Source organism: Triticum urartu, chromosome 4 (genome assembly GCF_003073215.2).
Source record: "Triticum urartu cultivar G1812 chromosome 4, Tu2.1, whole genome shotgun sequence".
NCBI lineage: Eukaryota > Viridiplantae > Streptophyta > Magnoliopsida > Poales > Poaceae > Triticum > Triticum urartu.
This window is the reverse complement of record NC_053025.1, coordinates 23,064,126-23,082,724: the sequence shown is the minus strand read 5'-3', so window position 1 is coordinate 23,082,724 and position 18,599 is coordinate 23,064,126. Positions and strand designations below refer to the sequence as shown.

Below are 18,599 nucleotides of genomic sequence, written 5' to 3'. Positions count from 1 at the left end.
ATCTCTCGCGTCTACTTCATCTCCTTGAATGAACCATACGCACCATAAAGTCAGCCTGTTTCTTGAACGGGATTACTTCATGTACTATGCTTTGTGTCCTATTTACATACAATGGTCAGATGGATGGTTGTAGGCCCAAGATGCTAACATGGGCGAAAAGTGAAAATGGAGGACGGGGCCATTGATGGACTTTACAAAAAAACACATTTCCAAATTGCAAAAAAAATATAAAAAATTCTACATACACAAATACATATATAACACGTTCACGAAAAGTTTCATAACAATATACTTTCATACGCCGCGTAGACAAAAAAAATACATACACGGAAATGGGCCACCATTTTCTTTTTGTTGTTGGGCTGATTTTTTTTGTGCGGCTTGCAAATCATAATATTTTGATCAAAATTTTACAGACCCACCACAAATATGTTTAAGTTTTCATTTTTTAAAACTTAGAAATATCATTTTTGAATCATTTTAAATAAAGTCCTCCAATGCCCCGTCCGCACAAACTTCGCACTCCTAACATGGATGGTTAATATTGTGTGTTAGTACAAATATCGTACCGATTTTATTACATGTGTAGCGGTGCTCTTTCTTCAATGTCAATTCCACATTGTCTCTGCCAACTCATCCCTTGACAAAATCATTTCAAACTTTTCTCTCTAGGCATAAAACTTTGCTCCCTACCAAAGCCTCTCCTACTCTTTCTTCGTCCTACGAGCCTCTATGAAGTTAGTACGACTTTCTAGATCTCCCATCCTCCTCCCCATCTACTTCATCCTTGCTCTTTGAGGCCTCATTCGGTTTGGAGGATTTTCGTAGGAAAAACATAGGAATAAGGATTCCAGAGGAAAATTTCCTATGTATGCATTCGGTTTGTAGGAAATGCGTACAGGAATTTCGTAGGAATACTACTCATTTCCCGTGTTTTTGGAGGAAACTACACATCCACTCAAAGCTCATTTTACGCGTAGGAACGAGGCAAGTCAATTCCTTAGGATGGCAAGTGCCATCCTATCATATTCCTATACTACTCCTAATTCCTACGTTTTGATTTCCTCCAAACCGAATGAGCCCTGAAATTTGACATCGGTCTTTTAGGCGGAGGGTCACCATTCCTGGTTTGTCACTTTTTATTGCTCTTAGGAAATGCACAATAGTGATGGAGTGTAGAGAACTTTCGTTCGGACTTAGGCATATGCTTGTAGTAAATGTCATGTGGCATCGAACAATTCAGGATGAGAGATATGTCTTACCTTCTTATAAGAGATCAACTCTTAGCTATGAGAAGTCAAGTTTTTATTTTCTCTTCATTTCTTTCTTTCCCACATGATACCGCTAAGATAGTTTTAGTGTAAACGCCCTAAGCAAGCCCATTAATTTTTTCTTATTTTCTCCCACTTTCCATTAGTACAACCAACCGATGCAGATTCATGTTTTGCTATTGCGTGTTCCCAAGTTTGTAGTTGCTTTTGCACTACCTTTTATTTGTTCTTTATTCCACGGCTCGGGCCAGAACTCAAAATTGCTTAGGAGCATAAATAGAGATGTGTTGCTAATGATTTCTCCATTGCCATATCGATTATATTCAATGTCTAATTTATGGTTCCAAAGTATGGCATTTTAGACCTAGAGGAAATGTTGACCAATCGCTAGCCTCTTCTTTCCCCTCTCACAAAGCGAATGGGGCATAGTCTTCCTCCCCTCGATCTCTGTTAGTGAGATCGTGGATTCACCTCACCTCTATTTGCCGGTTCGACGACCCGGGGTGGGGAGGGAATCTTGGTGCCTTGGCTATGGTTAGTATATATGGTTTTAGTCCTAACAAGAGTGACACTTGACGGATGTCGATGCCTCATCTCCGAGTCAGTCTTTTGAGCTCCAACCCTCCACGAGTTCATCCGTCAGGACAGATTATGCAGAGCTCTGGCATAGGTTCCTGCCGGCCCCACGGGGCGGCTAGGTTGGGGTTTATTGCCGTGTGTGCGCGACGGTGATATTTGGTGTCATGTTCTTCAGACCAATTCGAAGGTTTAATGATGACGACTTCGACTTTAGGGCGCCAATCCTTACAGTCACATGCGCACAGAAGTCTCGACACGTCAACGCTTATTCTGTGGTTCAGAGACCTCAATACATTTTTATTTTTTTGATGTGCTTTGTACCTCATGATTTTTTCGTAAATAAAACCCTAGATGGAATGCTTACCGTGTCTTTTAAAATACTTCTAACTAGAAAGGCTCTCGCAACCTACCAGGTGCAAGGCTTCCTCTCGTTTTCTTCCCCTAACCCTAGGCGGATAGGGCAAACTCTCCTCTCCAAGCTTCGCCAGAGAGCCTGTGGATTTGCCTCTCCTCTACCCGCCGCTCCGGCGGCCGGTGGAGGGAAGAGGAAGTCCTGTGCCTTCGCCTCGATTATTTAGGTTAGGTTTTTTTTAATCCTCGCAGGTGCGGCGCTTGAACGGGCGGCGACACTTCTTCTTTGAGTTTGTCTTTCGTGTTCCGATCCTCCTCGAGTTCGTTCGTCTGGACGTAGCCGATGAAGCCCCGACATAGACTCCTAACATCTCCTTGGAACGACGATGTTAGGGTTTCTCGTCATGTAGCGAGACTAGCTATCAGATGCTTCAGATATATGCAAGGGTTCAACAAAGATGACCGCCGCTTCGGGGTCCTGGTCCTTAGGACACGTGCATGAAGACTTCCCAATTGTAATCGACAAGGTCAAGCTGGCTCAGATAGGGGAACGACGAGAGCTACGCGTCGGCGGCTCATTCTATTGGCAATAGTGGCCGTTTGATGATCTTGGAATCTCAATATAATTTTATTATATTTGAGATGCTTTGTACTTCCACTGAACTTTTATAATAGATCTGATCATTTTCACGGGAAAAAAACTTGTAGAAAAATAATATCATTGTCACAGACGTCACTCGAACGTTTGCTCCCACGCGGCTACCAGACGGAAGAGGAGAGCGAGCAGACGCACCCATCGCCGCAACAAAGCCTACAACTTACGTACTGAAGAAAAGAAAACCACTTGTAAAGCAGATCACATATACTCACCGCACCGCACCGCGCGTCGTCGCCGCGCCGCCCCGCCCCACCCCACCGGATCCCGCCAGATCCAGGCGCCCAGATCCCGGAGCGCCCGACTGGTCCGATGGACCCCTCGCCGGCCCAGGCGGCCGCGGCGGAGCGCGACCGCTCGCCGCCGCCGCCCCCTCCCCCGCCCCCGTCCTCCTCCGCGTCGCCTCTCGCCGTCGTCTGCAGCTTCTGGAAAGGTCCGCGTCGATCCCCACCTTCGCTTCGTTTGGTTCGAACTGGTGTGCCCGGAAGGACGGTTGGTTTGAATTGCCGCGGAGCATCGCGATTCCCAGTTGCGCGCACCTGTACTGGCTCGTAGGTGCAGAATCTGTGGGGTTTTGCACTAATCGCGGCTGGAGAGATCTTAATTGCCTTGAGATGCTTACATTTTCCGCCTGCATGCAAATCTGTTACTAGCATTTTTTTGCTTGCCACTTCCTCAATTGGCTCCAACTGTATGATATGCTCGTGACAGGGAGACCAAGTAGCTTCAGTAGAGAATGCCTGAGTCTTCGTCTCAAACTTAAATTCGCTATTTCTATGAAGCTTGGCAAGCTTTTGTTGTCCTAGTTTAGTTTCTGCACTGATCGAAAAAAGCAAATAATAGATATCACTTGTTTTTGTGCATAGGCCATGTATAGCCACTCTACATCATTCGAACAATGAGTTAGTGATTGATCACAGACGTCATGAACTTTTATTGTCTCCTTGAATTATTTGCATCCATACCAAGTAGGGAGAGTAGCTGTGAGTTGTCATGCCACGTGATCGATACCGTGGTTCCCATGTGGGGGTTTGGAAAGCTACAACGCCTAAATAGCTTCCAAGTGTGAATGCTCATGTGCTGTAGATAACATATTGATTTATTTAGTTATTGTATGTGGAATGTAGGTTGATGCCTTCGCCATGTAAAATTTTATGCTATCCATGGTGGAGAATCTGACTGTTGTCTCTTGTACAATTTAGACTTCGATTTGGAGAAAGAAAGAAGTGGGTTGGATGAGCAGGGTTTAAAGATTGCGGAGAATCAAGAGACGAGCCAGAAGAACCGACGTAGACTTGCTGAGAATACTCGGGACTTCAAGAAGGCATCTCCAGATGACAAGCTTAGTTTGTTCAACTCATTGCTTAAGAGTTACCAGGAGGAAGTTGACAATCTCACAAAGAGAGCAAAGTTTGGAGAAAATGCATTTCTCAACATCTATCAGAAGCTCTATGAAGCCCCTGATCCATATCCAGCTCTTGCTTCTATGTCTGTATGTCTTTCAAACTTACTCTCTACCGTAGCTTCTCTAATTCGGCATTGTTTGTTGTATTCATAGAGGAAACTGCCTTCATGGCTGTCCCGACTTCTCTAAATTGCCACCAATACTTAATATCTTGCCTTGTTGCAATAATTACTTGCCATCTTATTGGTATTCAGTATTGACACCTACTGATATCTGATAATAACAGATAATTATTTGTATGATTCTATTGTCACTCTCCGAACATAGAACTTTTGCTATAACATGTGTCAACTTGCACTAAATTAAACTATAGGTGGGAAGCTGTTAATCTGCAAATATAGATGCGAGTTAGTTTGTTCCAACTTAAAAGTAGCGGTCACGTGTTAACACTAGTGCATATCAGAGTTAGCAACTTTGGAAAAAAACATGATATGGCACTGCAGTTTCCTCCAACAAAAGTCTGATGTGTTCAGTTTTGTTTATTCCTTTGCTTGAATGTCAATAACTAGCATCTTCTTCGAATATAATAAATGACATTCAGTCAGATTTCACTAAAGTTTGTTGCTAATGATCTCAATTCATTCAGGATCAAGACCAGAAACTATCTGAACTGGAGACTGAAAACCGGAAGATGAAACTTGAGCTTGAAGAATACCGGGCGGAATCTGCGCACCTAAAGAACCAACAGGCGACGATTAGGCGACTTGAGGAGCGAAACCGCCAACTAGAACAACAGGTCTGTTCCAAGGTCACTTGGTTTCCCGCTCTGTTTTTTAAACTAGTTAGTTTTCCTTCTGGTTTTGATGTTCTGCACGAATGGTGTCAGTTTCACAGTCGAATAATGTTAGTTCCTTCACACTGGTGCTTTATGAAATTATCCAATTGACTTCCTGTATCCATACAATGGTATTCTTAATTTTCATTTTCATACTTGAATGGCCGTATTGTTCTTGTTTGCAAAGTTTCAGAAGGCTCATACTTTTCATGATAGAAAACTTAAGCCCTTCTTTTTACATTGATGCATGAATTCCAAATTTCACCTGAACTAAAAACAATCGTACCATGGTCTGTCTGCGAATATACTGGCCCACTAGCCACTGATACTGCTTTTTAGACATAACACCATTAGTCAAAATATTTTGTAAATATCTAAGTGGCATTGCACTCACAGCTGAAATATATACATTCCTTCCAGTTTATGAAGTTTGTGTATAGCGAGCAACTACTTTGATGAAAAAACATCGCTGATTTCTTGTTCCACATAGTTTTAACACACTTCCTGTTTCTTGAATCATATCTCTTTTACCTTCTAATGATTTATTTTATTTTTGTGATTTTAGATGGAAGAAAAAGTTAGAGAGATGGTTGAAATGAAACAGCGAAGCTTGGCAGAAGATAGTCAGAAAACTCTCGAAGCCCTGAAAGATAGGTATGATAAATAATTGCAACGAAGAAAATAATTGCTTAACGATTATCACAATTTAAATTTAAGCTTCTTGATTTCGAGAATTTGCCACATCATATATGATGATGCATGCGCTGATTTGAATTTTTGATTGCCATGATTGTAGGGAACGGGCGTTGCAGGACCAACTAAGGCAAGCTACAGAAAGTGTCAAGAATATGCAGAAGTTACATGAATCGGCACAAAGCCAATTGTTTGAGCTTCGTACTCAATCAGGTTTTCTTCCTTTCTTTAGTTGTGTTACCTTGACGATCGCTATGCTTAATGGTTCAATAATTATGGAAGTTCTAATGAAGTTTTATATTTTGTTCAGAGGAGGACCGGACAGCAAAGGAAGCTGAAGTGAGCCTTCTGATGGATGAAGTTGAACGCGCTCAATCACGATTAGTTAGCCTTGAAAGAGAAAAGGTAATGTTGCATGTTGCTGTTTTGGCTTTAGGAAAATCCCTTGCATTCATATGGTTGCAATTCTCCCACTATGGCAATCGAGATCTGTGCCTTGAGATCTATGCACATTCTCTCATACTACTGCACGAAAGTTATGGTGATAGACTATTATCAAATAATCCTCAGTCGGTGAATACATTGAATTGATGACTGACATGTCATGTGTTGACCAAAATGTGCACATCTATTATTGGCTTCCCTAACATACGATTTTATTCTTATGTTCACTGCAGGGGGATTTACGGTCTCAGTTGCAGACAACAAATGAAGACACAAGTAATAATAGGTAATTTTGTTTGCATTTTTCCTGTGTATGAATGAATATGCAAGTGTGTATTTGCATAATTTTTATCATTCATAATGCTGTTGATACAGTGACTTTCAGCAGTATTGCTATTATTTTAGCTGGGCCTTTATGATTATCTAGAACTTAATACTAACTTATTATCTGAATTATGTAATTATGCAGTGATTATGTGGACCCAAGTGATATACTTGAGAGTTCTTTGAATGCCAAGGAGAAGATTATATCAGAGTTGAATGCAGAACTGCGTAACATTGAAAGTACTTTATCAAGTGAGAAAGAAATGCATGTGAATGAAGTAAAGAAGTTGACTGCTTTACTCAGTGAGAAGGTACCCAGTCATTAAAATTGCTATGTCAAAATTCAGTTGTCAGTAACCAACTCACTACTCTTAATGTTGGCTACTGGGTGCCAAGCTATAAGTGAGGGACTCAACCATTCTCTTATTCAGAGAGTCCCCCTGTTTATTCTTTTCCATCATCTGAAGGGCACAGTAGTCTTCTTATGTGTATCATCAACCTGTCTATTTACTTACAATCCATATTCCAAATATTGTTCAATATATTAATTTCTTTGCTTTTATCACTATCAACATTCTGTGATAGGTGAGTTTCGTAGACATGGCTACAGCCACTAGGTTTGCATCTGAACCTGAAAAAAGCACACAGAGTGAATAGTTCTAATGAAGATAATAATAAGTTACTTTTTCTACTATACGTGTGAGCCATTTCCCAGTCACGAGTCGATCCACCATATATACGCTCTTGGAATGATTTGTATCTATGCACCCATGGTCCACTTATTTGTTGTTTTGCTAATTACTTTCTCTTTGTAGGAAACTGCGATAACGGAGTTGAAGAAAGAACTTCAAGAAAGACCTACGACTAGACTAGTTGATGATCTCAAGAAAAAGGTTCAGATTTTGCAGGTTGGAACAAAACAAGCTCTATGGATAAACATGTTTTTGTTAAACCATCTACTTTAGTTCGGACATTTGACGACGTACTGTCCATTATCAACTGGACCTGAACTTGAACTCATTGCTTCTTTATCCTTTAGTGAAGTTTCAAATACACATGATACATGAGATCAGATTTTCAGTGTTGCATCTTATACTAAATTTGCCCACATCATTTTGTTGGTGATCACAGAGATATGCTTGAGATACATTTTGTTATTCCTCCATATTACCCTCACTATCTTTGATTTTCTGTCCCCATGCTTGCTGAAATTCCTTTTTTTTTTTTTCCAATAGGCTGTTGGGTACAACTCAATTGAAGCTGAAGACTGGGAGCTAGCAACTAATGGTGAAGAAATGAGCAAACTGGAAGCTTTGCTTCTTGATAAGAACCGCAAAATGGAGCATGAACTTACACAGTTGAAGGTTGGTACCTACTCCCTCCGTCCCATAATGTAAGACGTTTTTTGACACTAGTGTAGTGCCAAAAAACGTCTTACATTGTGGGACGGAGGGAGTAGTTTATATGCTGGAAAATGGTTTGGCCCTTTGGAGGACAATCAGTATTTGTCATGTATACATACTTGTTATCTTCTCTGCTGTAACTGTCTTGTAAGTTTTTCTTTTTGCATCTCTTAAAGGTTAAAATATCAGAGAAGTCAAGTCTTCTTGAGGAAGCCGAGAGAAAGATCGCTGAACTAACTTCAAAGGTTGAAGAGCAGCAAAAATTGATTCTGAAACTTGAGGATGACATATTAAAGGTTGCTCTCCTTACCCTTGTGATATTTCACATATTGCCAGTAGATCCTATTGTCCTTTGAATTTGAATATATAATCCTTACGAGCATGTCTTCTGCATATACAGTTACCTTATTTAGTGCTACAGTCTGAATAGTGATATTATGTTATTACAATAAACTACACAATCCTGGATTTCGATGCTTAAGAAACCAAAGAATTTGTTATGCCTTTTGTTTTTTGAAGCACATGTGTAGCTGATATGTTTATTAACTTTGTTACAGGGCTGCAGTTCAACTGATAGGAGGATTTCTCTTTTGAATGATTGGGATCTTCAAGAAATAGGCTCAAATGAAGTATCGGAGGTAAAATTCTACTTTGGCTTCACTTATGGCGAACCATGTCGCTTTAATTCTGCATTACTCTTAGAAGCTGCATAGTTCAGCCGTGGACAATAAATGCACGGGAAACACAGTTCAGATGATCAACTTTAAGTCCTCATAGACATCATCTTAAAGCGAGTATAAAGATCTGCAATTGTCATAAATGTTACCGTTACAACTGTTAATACACAACACTGAAACATTGAAGAGTTAGAGAATTACCAAACACTTGTCTTTTTTGCACCATGATTTTCACAAATCATAACTGGTTTCAAATCAACAACTGTTACATTCGGTTGATGAATTTACTGTCTAATTCTGAATTCTATGTTACTACGTGGCCCACTAGTCAGCAAGTGGTCTGTGTTAACCATTTCTTTGTAGAACAGTTGTTCTCCTCGAAACAAAATAACTCTTAATATAAGCAATCTTTCTTATATGTTTTAATATTTAGCGCCTCAGTTTCCCAGAAAAAAACTCTTGATACACTGATTTTACAAACATGCGTGTGATTTTAATATTTAGCAGTATATGCAGTTGTTATCAACAGTATCCACAGTTCTAGATGTTAAGGCAAACACCAAATGTGCCTAAGAATCATTTCAATACTCACTTTTTTGTAACAGTGCATTTGATTTTGAGTTATCTAATCAGATGGTCACTACATCCATGTGTAGCTTCACTTGTTTCTTTTCATTTATTTACAGGGTACTGATCCAAGGAATTCATCACCAGACCAAGATCAAAGTTCCATGCTCAAGGTCATCTGCAATCAGAGGGACCGTTTCCGTACACGATTACGTGAAACTGAAGAGGTATATATTATAGGCTTCTATTTTCGTCAAGGTTTGGTAATGATATAAGAGGGTCATTTTCCTTGGTATTCTTGAAAGTTGTGGTTCTGTTAGGCTTTTCTTGGGTTTTTTTTATCCCATGACGCCTCTTTGCTTCATGAAATATGAAAATGCATCACCACTGACCATGTATTGTCATTTTTACATATCCCAGGAACTGAGGAGATTAAAAGAGAAGTATGAAATGCTAGCTGTAGAATTGGAAAAAACAAAAGCTGATAATGTTCAATTGTACGGAAAGATTCGATACGTCCAGGACTACAGTCATGAGAAGATTGTTTCTAGAGGACCAAAGAAGGTATAGCATAAATCCTTATGATGGACTTTACATACTTCACATTGTCTAGCATTTGACCTTTGTTATGTTGCGCCTTGCAGTACGCAGAAGATATTGAAAGTGGTTCTTCAGATGTTGAAACAAAGTACAAGAAAATGTACGAGGATGACATAAATCCTTTTGCAGCTTTCTCGAGGAAGGTAGATATATTTGAACATATCATCAGCAACACATGTTATCTCTGGTAGTGTACACAGCTCAATTATGTTCCTTTTTTGCCATATCCAGGAAAAGGATCAAAGATACAAGGAACTTGGTATAAGAGATAAGATCACTCTCAGTAGTGGCCGTTTTCTCCTCGGTAACAAGTATGATACTATCATTTTTTGTGGGGTGTGCAGTTCAGGTTTTCCTTTTCTTTGTATTTGTTGTATCACCTATCTTTGATGATAACTTTTAAATTGTTGTAGAAACAGCAGAGCTATACATGCCAAGTTTTTTATTTGACCATTCCTAATGTCGTATGTCTTTTTTGAATTAAATAAGTACAACACCGATGACTCAGGTGTGCATGGATCTGCCACTGAGATGTACTCCCTCCGTAATGAAATATAAGAGCGTTTAGATAGTGCTCTTATATTTCTTTACAGAGGGAGTAGTTAATTCGGTTCCAACTTCTTGAATTATACCCTTCGTCTGAATCTTTATTTAGATTTTATATTTGGTCATTGTGCTCATGTCTAAACTTTTAAACTGGCCACCATTGATTAATCCTAGCCCTTCATGGATAAGAATGCACAAGTGATTGTCATTTTGTATTACATGATGCCTGAGTTTCTTTATTGTATGATTTTATCCATGAAGCGGACTGAAAATAAATATATCAAGTGTTTTGTTTGTATTCACATATTTGCCTGGACTTTTATATTCTCCTACACTAATGAATTGCTTGAATTTCTGTATTTGACCAATGAAGCGGACTGAAACAAGAAATTAATGTAGCATGTGTTCTGTTTGTATTCACAGATTTGCCCGGACATTTATATTCTTCTACACTATTGGATTGCATCTCCTTGTGTTCACACTGCTGTACAGAATGTCAGCTTTGAGCTATCTGAGGTAAGCATGCATCGCATCGTCAATTTGAATTTGATGTCTTGAGCATGAGCTTGGCTAACTTGAAAACATTTGTGCAGCATAACACCTGCACATGATGAGATCATCCTCGACGCTGGCAATCAGACACTATCGCATATGCCCTGAGCCAAGTTTGATGTAACAGTATTATCACTTGATCAGTACTGAAAACGAAGCGTTCCCGGGGTTTTGGTCTCGAGAATCTCTGCATAGGATTATGACTGAAGTTTTTAGTTTACTATGCCCTTTAGGTGCCTTGATATGTTCTCTCCTGTAGATAAATTTCCAGTAAAGCGGGTAAGGACCAAGGGACGAGGTGGCGGATGAGGTGTGGTGCTAGAGTCATTCTGTAAACTGTTGTATTACCCAATTGCCCTTTTGATGACAAATGAAAGCACATATGTACAAACACAATGCCATCCAAAGTATGTTTCAGAACATATGGTCGGGAGTTTGTGGCGAGGACAGTTGTACAGAATTCTAGAAATAAAAAGGATTGAGTGAGCAACATTGGAGTTTCTTTACGTTAATTTAGCAGGGGCAGTCTTGAGCAGATATTCGGCAAAAGCAAGTTATCTGGAGTCCCTTGTATGTAAAAGATGAAGTTTGCAAGGTGAAGCATTCAAAAGTTGAATTCTCGCAATTGAAAGATTTTTCCTGAAAAAGGAGTGCATCCGAGAATTGAAAAGGAAGAAGAGAAACCACCGGAGGCGACGTTCCTGTCGACAGAGGCGCATGTGAGCACTCCCTTTGTAAAGAAATATAAGAGCGTTTAGATTATTAAAGTAGTGATCTAAAAGCTTTTATATTTATTTAGGGAGGAAGTACTTCATTAATCTTAAAACTCGCTGGATCGCCGGCTTAATCTTTTGGAGGTGTTCATAGGAATAGAGTATGCGTACGTGTGTTTATACTTTATCAATTTTATTAAAACCCGCTGGCTTAATTTTTTGGGTGTGCTCATGGAGATAGAGTATGCATACATGTGTTCATAAGAATGAACGTATGCATTTGTTTGTGTACTGTATTTCTAAAAGAACCGGGAGGCAGGGAGAGAAGGCGTGCAAGAGTTAAACTCGGCGAGCTTTATCCATTTCTTTTTTTTAAACTTGGTGAGCTTTATCTGAAGAGCGATCCAGCCGGATTACCTGTCGAGACCCACCCGCACGCACAGTAAACCCGCTTGTCTTCAACCACGATCAGTCGCTGTAGGCTGGCACGCCTACGGATTGTCCCCAACCACCGTGCATATCCACTGCAACCCGCAACCTCTCTCGAGCTACAAAAAATTCACACCGTTTTGCCGACCCTCCGGCACGCGCAAGTGACACCAACAGCGACGGCGCCGGGAACCTGTGGACCGGCGAGGAGCCGAGGGGCAGCCCACACACAGGCTCGCGCGCAGCTAGGAGCCAGAGCGGGGAGGCAGACCGGGCTGCACTAGGGTCACTGTCTGCGGTCAATTCACGGCGGCGCGTAGCGCAGCGCCGAATCGACAGGCGGCCGCAGGTTGGCTCCGGGAGGGACCTGGTAGCTGGCTACTACGGGCCATGCACGGTCGCGGTCTCCGATGCCTACGCGCCACAAGGAGCACGCGGGGCGGGCCGGGCCACGTCGAGCCCCGGGCGCCGTCGCCGTCCGCCGTGGTCTGGCGCCGCTATCCGCCGAGTCGCCGGAGGGCGAGGTGCTGGGAATATGTACGGGGTGGTAAGCCGGAGTGGCCGCGTCGGGTCGACACGTCGGTCCTTGCGTAACATGTGTATCCCTGTGGTAGGTGTGTTTCACTGTAGTTGTGGTGTGCTACCATCGCTGTCCTGTGAGCATCACCGATAACCAATTCGGCTAAGGTACAGTACTTGTTAGGGTTACATGTTGTAAAGCCGTGGAAAGGATTATACACGTAGAGAATCGGTGTACAAATATTTTTGTTGATTTTTTTGATAAAAAAGGCGTAACTATTGCAAGCCATGCAAAAGATAATATGTAAAATGCATTATTTCATAATAAATGTAAAAAATGACCATTAGCAAGTCGTGCAAAGATTGTAAAATGAATTATATTTCATAATAAACCTCTTACACATTTATGCAACTTATCGTGCATCAAATTTTCCCTTGGAGACATTTCTATCCATCTTTTCCCCGTAATTTTCTTAGCACTTTTTTGATTTTTTCCATAGCATTTAAAGATGATTTCTGCAGTATGTTATTCAAGTTTTTTCTGCGGGCATGTTATTCTAGTGTTTGCTAACCACATGTTCCATGCCATTATGTTATTCAAGTGTATGCGTCATACTAGTACAATTATTAGGTGCCATGCCGTAACATCAATGTATTGCTTAGACTAGCCACAGTGGGAGTAACTTCAGCAGTAACATCGAGTCCAACTCAGCAAATTTGCTTATGTGACAATGAGTTAATGAGGAGAGAGATAGTTACAGTAACTTAGCTAGTTACTGTAACATCACATGTCCCAAAGCAATATGAGTCTATAACCTAATAAATGAATGTTTGCATGTTACTAGTGTATGTTACTCTCCATTGTGGCTAGTCTTACGTATATCATTTCGTTAGGCTGGTCACAATGGGCAAGAACATCGTCTAGTAACTTAGGGCATCTCTAGCTGCGCCCCCAACAGGCCCCCCCAGGCCACTTTTTCGGCGCCGGCGCCGAAAAAACGGCCCAGTCGCGTCCCAGGACGCCGAAAATCGCTGGTTCGGACCTTTTTTCCGCCCGGCGGTCACAGGCCGAACCCGGCGCGCTGGGGAGCCGTTGGGGGCTCTGGCGCTAGGGAAAATCACGCCTGGCCCACACCGCCAGGCGGAAAAGTCAAGGTTTTCATCCCCGACTCGCCTTGCACCCCCCGCGCCCTCGGCCACCACTAGCTGTTGAAGGAAATATGCCCTAGAGGCAATAATAAAGTTATTATTTATTTCCTTATATCATGATAAATTTTTATTATTCATGCTAGAATTGTATTAACCGGAAACATAATACATGTGTGAATACATAGACAAACAGAGTGTCACTAGTATGCCTCTACTAGACTAGCTCGTTAATCAAAGATGGTTATGTTTCCTAACCATAAACAAAGAGTTGTTATTTGATTAAACGAGATCACATCATTAGGTGAATGATCTGATTGACATGACCCATTCCATTAGCTTAGCACCCGATCGTTTAGTATGTTGCTATTGCTTTCTTCATAACTTAACATGTTCCTATGACTATGAGATTATGCAACTCCCGTTTGCCGGAGGAACACTTTGTGTGCTACCAAACGTCACAACGTAAATGGGTGATTATAAAGGAGCTCTACAGGTGTCTCCAAAGGTACAGTGTGGGTTGGCGTATTTCGAGATTAGGATTTGTCACTCCGATTGTCGGAGAGGTATCTCTGGGCCGTCTCGGGAATGCACATCACATAATCCTTGCAAGCATTGCAACTAATGATTTAGTTACGAGATGATGTATTATGGAACGAGTAAAGAGACTTGCCGGTAACGAGATTAAACTAGGTATTGGATACCCATGATCGAATCTCGGGCAAGTAACATACCGATGACAAAGGGAACAACGTATGTTGTTATGCGGTCTGACCGATAAAGATCTTCGTAGAATATGTAGGAGCCAATATGGGCATCCAGGTCCCGCTGTTGGTTATTGACCGGAGATTTGTCTCAGTCATGTCTACATTGTTCTCGAACCGTAGGGTCCGCACGCTTAACGTTACGATGACAGTTATTATGAGTTTATGCATTTTGATGTACCGAAGTTAGTTCGGAGTCCCGGATGTGATCACGGACATGACGAGGAGTCTCGAAATGGTCGAGACATAAAGATTGATATATTGGACGACTATATTCGGACACCGGAAGTGTTCCGGAGAAGTTTCGGATAAAACCGGAGCACCGGGGGGTTACCGGAACCCCCCGGGGGGTTAATGGGCCTCATGGGCCTAAAGTGGAGAAGAGGAAGGGGCTGCCAGGGCAGGCCGTGCGCCCCCTCTCCCCCTAGTCCGAATTGGACAAGGAGGGAGGGGCGGCGCCCCCCTTTTTCCTTCTCTTCTTCCACCTCTCCTACTTGGACAAGGAAAGGGACGGGAGTCCTACTCCCGGTAGGAGTAGGACTCCTCCTGCGCGCCTCCTCTAGGGCCGGCCGCACCCCCCCTTGGATCCTTTATATACGGAGGCAAGGGGGCACCCTAGGACACACAAGTTGATCCTCGTGATCGTTCCTTAGCCGTGTGCGGTGCCCCCTTCCACCATATTCCACCTTGGTCATATCGTTGTAGTGCTTAGGCGAAGCCCTGCGTCGGTAGAACATCATCATTGTCACCACGCCGTTGTGCTGACGGAACTCATCCCCGAAGCTTTGCTGGATTGGAGCCCGGGGAGCGTCATCGAGCTGTACGTGTGCTAAGAACTCAGAGGTGCCGGAGTAACGGTGCTTGGATCGGTCGGATCGGGAAGACGTATGACTACTTCCTCTACGTTGCCTCAACGCTTCCGCTTCAGTCTACGAGGGTACGTAGACAACACTCTCCCCTCTTGTTGCTATGTATCACCATGATCTTGTGTGTGCGTAGGAAAATTTTGAAATTATTACGTTACCCAACAGCTGTATCCCGGCGACGGCCGCCGCCCGACTCCGCTAGATAGCCATTCCCGGCCGGAAAATAGCAGCGCTTCGCCGCGGCAGCCCCTCCCGCAATAGCTGGGCATTTCCGGTCGCAGTTTCCGTCCGTGGAGGCGCGGTTTAACGGCGGGTTCACGGCCACCGAGCGCAAGGTGTTCGGCGATTTGCCCGTCTCGGCGATGGACTCGGACGAGGAGGAAGAGCTCGCCGCGCTGCTGGAGGAGGAAGCCGCGGCCGACGTCCAGGAAGAAGAGCATCTGATGGTGCTCGCCGCCCTCGCCCAGCTGCTGGCGAGCAGTGAAAAGCCGCGGCGAGGTGGCTCGGCGTCGGGGCGGGTGAAAGCAAAGAACCGGCATCGTCTGCAAGGCTACTGCATGCTCTACTCCGACTACTTCGCTGATGCTCCACTTCATGGCGAGAGAACATTTCGGCGCCGTTATCGGATGAGCTGAAAGCTCTTCCTTAGGATTGTGAATTCCATCTGGGAGTTCGACAACTACTTCAAGTGCAAGATGGATTGCACTGGCGCTCTTGGATTCACCTCCATCCAGAAGTGCACGACAGCGATGAGGATGCACAAGTTGATCCTCGTGATCGTTCCTTAGCCGTGTGCGGTGCCCCCTTCCACCATATTCCACCTCGGTCATATCGTTGTAGTGCTTAGGCGAAGCCCTGCGTCGGTAGAACATCATCATCGTCACCACGCCGTTGTGCTGACGAAACTCATCCCCGAAGCTTTGCTGGATCGGAGCCCGGGGAGCGTCATCGAGCTGTACGTGTGCTAAGAACTCGGAGGTGCCGGAGTAACGGTGCTTGGATCGGTCGGATCGGGAAGACGTACGACTACTTCCTCTACGTTGCGTCAACGCTTCCGCTTCGGTCTACGAGGGTACGTAGACAACACTCTCCCCTCTCGTTGCTATGTATCACCATGATCTTGTGTGTGCGTAGGAAAATTTTGAAATTACTACGTTACCCAACAGTGGCACCCGAGCCTAGGTTTTATGGTTTGATGTTATATGCACGAGTAGAACACAAGTGAGTTGTGGGCGATATAAGTCATACTGCCTACCAGCATGTCATACTTTGGTTCGGCGGTATTGTTGGATGAAGCGGCCCGGACCGACATTACGCGTACGCTTACGCGAGACCGGTTCTCCCGACGTGCTTTGCACAAAGGTGGCTTGCAGGTGATTGTTTCTCCAACTTTAGTCGAACCGAGTGTGGCTACGCCCGGTCTTTGCGAAGGTTAAAACGGCATCAACTTGACAAACTATCGTTGTGGTTTTGATGCGTAGGTAAGATTGGTTCTTGCTTAAGCCCGTAGCAGCCACGTAAAACTTGCAACAACAAAGTAGAGGACGTCTAACTTGTTTTTGCAGGGCATGTTGTGATGTGATATGGTCAAGACATGATGCTAAATTTTATTGTATGAGATGATCATGTTTTGTAACCGAGTTATCGGCAACTGGCAGGAGCCATATGGTTGTCGCTTTATTGTATGCAATGCAATCGCGCTGTAATGCTTTACTTTATCACTAAGCGGTAGCGATAGTCGTGGAAGCATAAGATTGGCGAGACGACAACGATGCTACGATGGAGATCAAGGTGTCGCGCCGGTGACGATGGTGATCATGACGGTGCTTCGGAGATGGAGATCAAAGGCACAAGATGATGATGGCCATATCATATCACTTATATTGATTGCATGTGATGTTTATCTATTATGCATCTTATCTTGCTTTGATTGACGGTAGCTTTATAAGATGATCTCTCACTAAATTATCAAGAAGTGTTCTCCCTGAGTATGCACTGTTGCCAAAGTTCGTCGTGCCCAGACACCACGTGATGATCGGGTGTGATAAGCTCTACGTCCATCTACAACGGGTGCAAGCCAGTTTTGCACACGCAGAATACTCAGGTTAAACTTGACGAGCCTAGCATATGCAGATATGGCCTCAGAACACGGAGACCGAAAGGTCGAGCGTGAATCATATAGTAGATATGATCAACATAATGATGTTCACCATTGAAAACTAATCCATTTCACGTGATGATCGGTTATGGTTTAGTTGATTTGGATCACGTGATCACTTAGAGGATTAGAGGGATGTCTATCTAAGTGGGAGTTCTTTAAGTAATTTGATTAATTGAACTTAAATTTATCATGAACTTAGTACCTGATAGTATCTTGCTTATGTATGTTTGATTGTAGATAGATGGCCCGTGCTGTTGTTCCGTTGAATTTTAATGCGTTCCTTGAGAAAGCAAAGTTGAAAGATGATGGTAGCAATTACACGGACTGGGTCCGTAACTTGAGGATTATCCTCATTGCTGCACAGAAGAATTACGTCCTGGAAGCACCGCTGGGTGCCAGGGCTGCTGCTGGAGCAACACCAGATGTTATGAACGTCTGGCAGAGCAAAGCTGATGACTACTCGATAGTTCAGTGTGCCATGCTTTACGGCTTAGAATCGGGACTTCAACGACGTTTTGAACGTCATGGAGCATATGAGATGTTCCAGGAGTTGAAGTTAATATTTCAAGCAAATGCCTGGATTGAGAGATATGAAGTCTCCAATAAGTTCTATAGCTGCAAGATGGAGGAGAACAGTTCTGTCAGTGAGCATATACTCAAAATGTCTGGGTATAATAATCACTTGATTCAGATGGGAGTTAATCTTCCAGATGATTGCGTCATTGACAGAGTTCTCCAATCACTGCCACCAAGCTACAAGAGCTTCGTGATGAACTATAATATGCAAGGGATGAATAAGACTATTCCCGAGCTCTTCGCAATGCTGAAAGCTGCGGAGGTAGAAATCAAAAAGGAGCATCAAGTGTTGATGGTCAACAAGACCACTAGTTCCAAGAAAAAGGGCAAAGGGAAGAAGAAGGGGAACTTTAAGAAGAACGGCAAGAAAGTTGCTGCTCAGGAGAAGAAACCCAAGTCTGGACCTAAGCCTGAAACTGAGTGCTTCTACTGCAAGCAGACTGGTCACTGGAAGCGGAACTGCCCCAAGTATTTGGCGGATAAGAAGGATGGCAAGGTGAACAAAGGTATATGTGATATACAT

The 18,599-nt window shown here is 43.1% G+C and overlaps 1 protein-coding gene across 1 annotated transcript; it reads left to right on the top strand.

Moving 5' to 3' along the window:
- Positions 1-3,007: 3,007 nt before the first annotated feature.
- On the top strand, positions 3,008-11,392 carry LOC125550387 (protein CASP). Its single transcript, XM_048713376.1, has 18 exons — positions 3,008-3,289; positions 4,059-4,348; positions 4,908-5,057; positions 5,662-5,750; positions 5,893-6,002; positions 6,100-6,194; positions 6,467-6,519; positions 6,703-6,868; positions 7,373-7,465; positions 7,793-7,921; positions 8,137-8,256; positions 8,518-8,598; positions 9,324-9,431; positions 9,625-9,768; positions 9,849-9,947; positions 10,036-10,115; positions 10,774-10,866; positions 10,944-11,392. The coding sequence occupies exons 1-18, from the start codon at positions 3,169-3,171 to the stop codon at positions 11,008-11,010; spliced, it is 2,088 nt and encodes a 695-aa protein (XP_048569333.1). The 5' UTR covers positions 3,008-3,168; the 3' UTR covers positions 11,011-11,392.
- The last annotated feature ends 7,207 nt before the right edge of the window (positions 11,393-18,599 follow it).

Bases quoted from the DNA above. Each gene is read 5' to 3' on its own strand.
- LOC125550387 (XM_048713376.1), top strand. From the start codon at position 3,169: ATGGACCCCTCGCCGGCCCAGGCGGCCGCGGCGGAGCGCGACCGCTCG. The intron at 3,290-4,058 runs GTCCGCGTCGAT...TGTACAATTTAG, and splicing joins CGTCTGCAGCTTCTGGAAAG to ACTTCGATTTGGAGAAAGAA. The intron at 10,116-10,773 runs GTATGATACTAT...TTGTATTCACAG, and splicing joins CGTTTTCTCCTCGGTAACAA to ATTTGCCCGGACATTTATAT.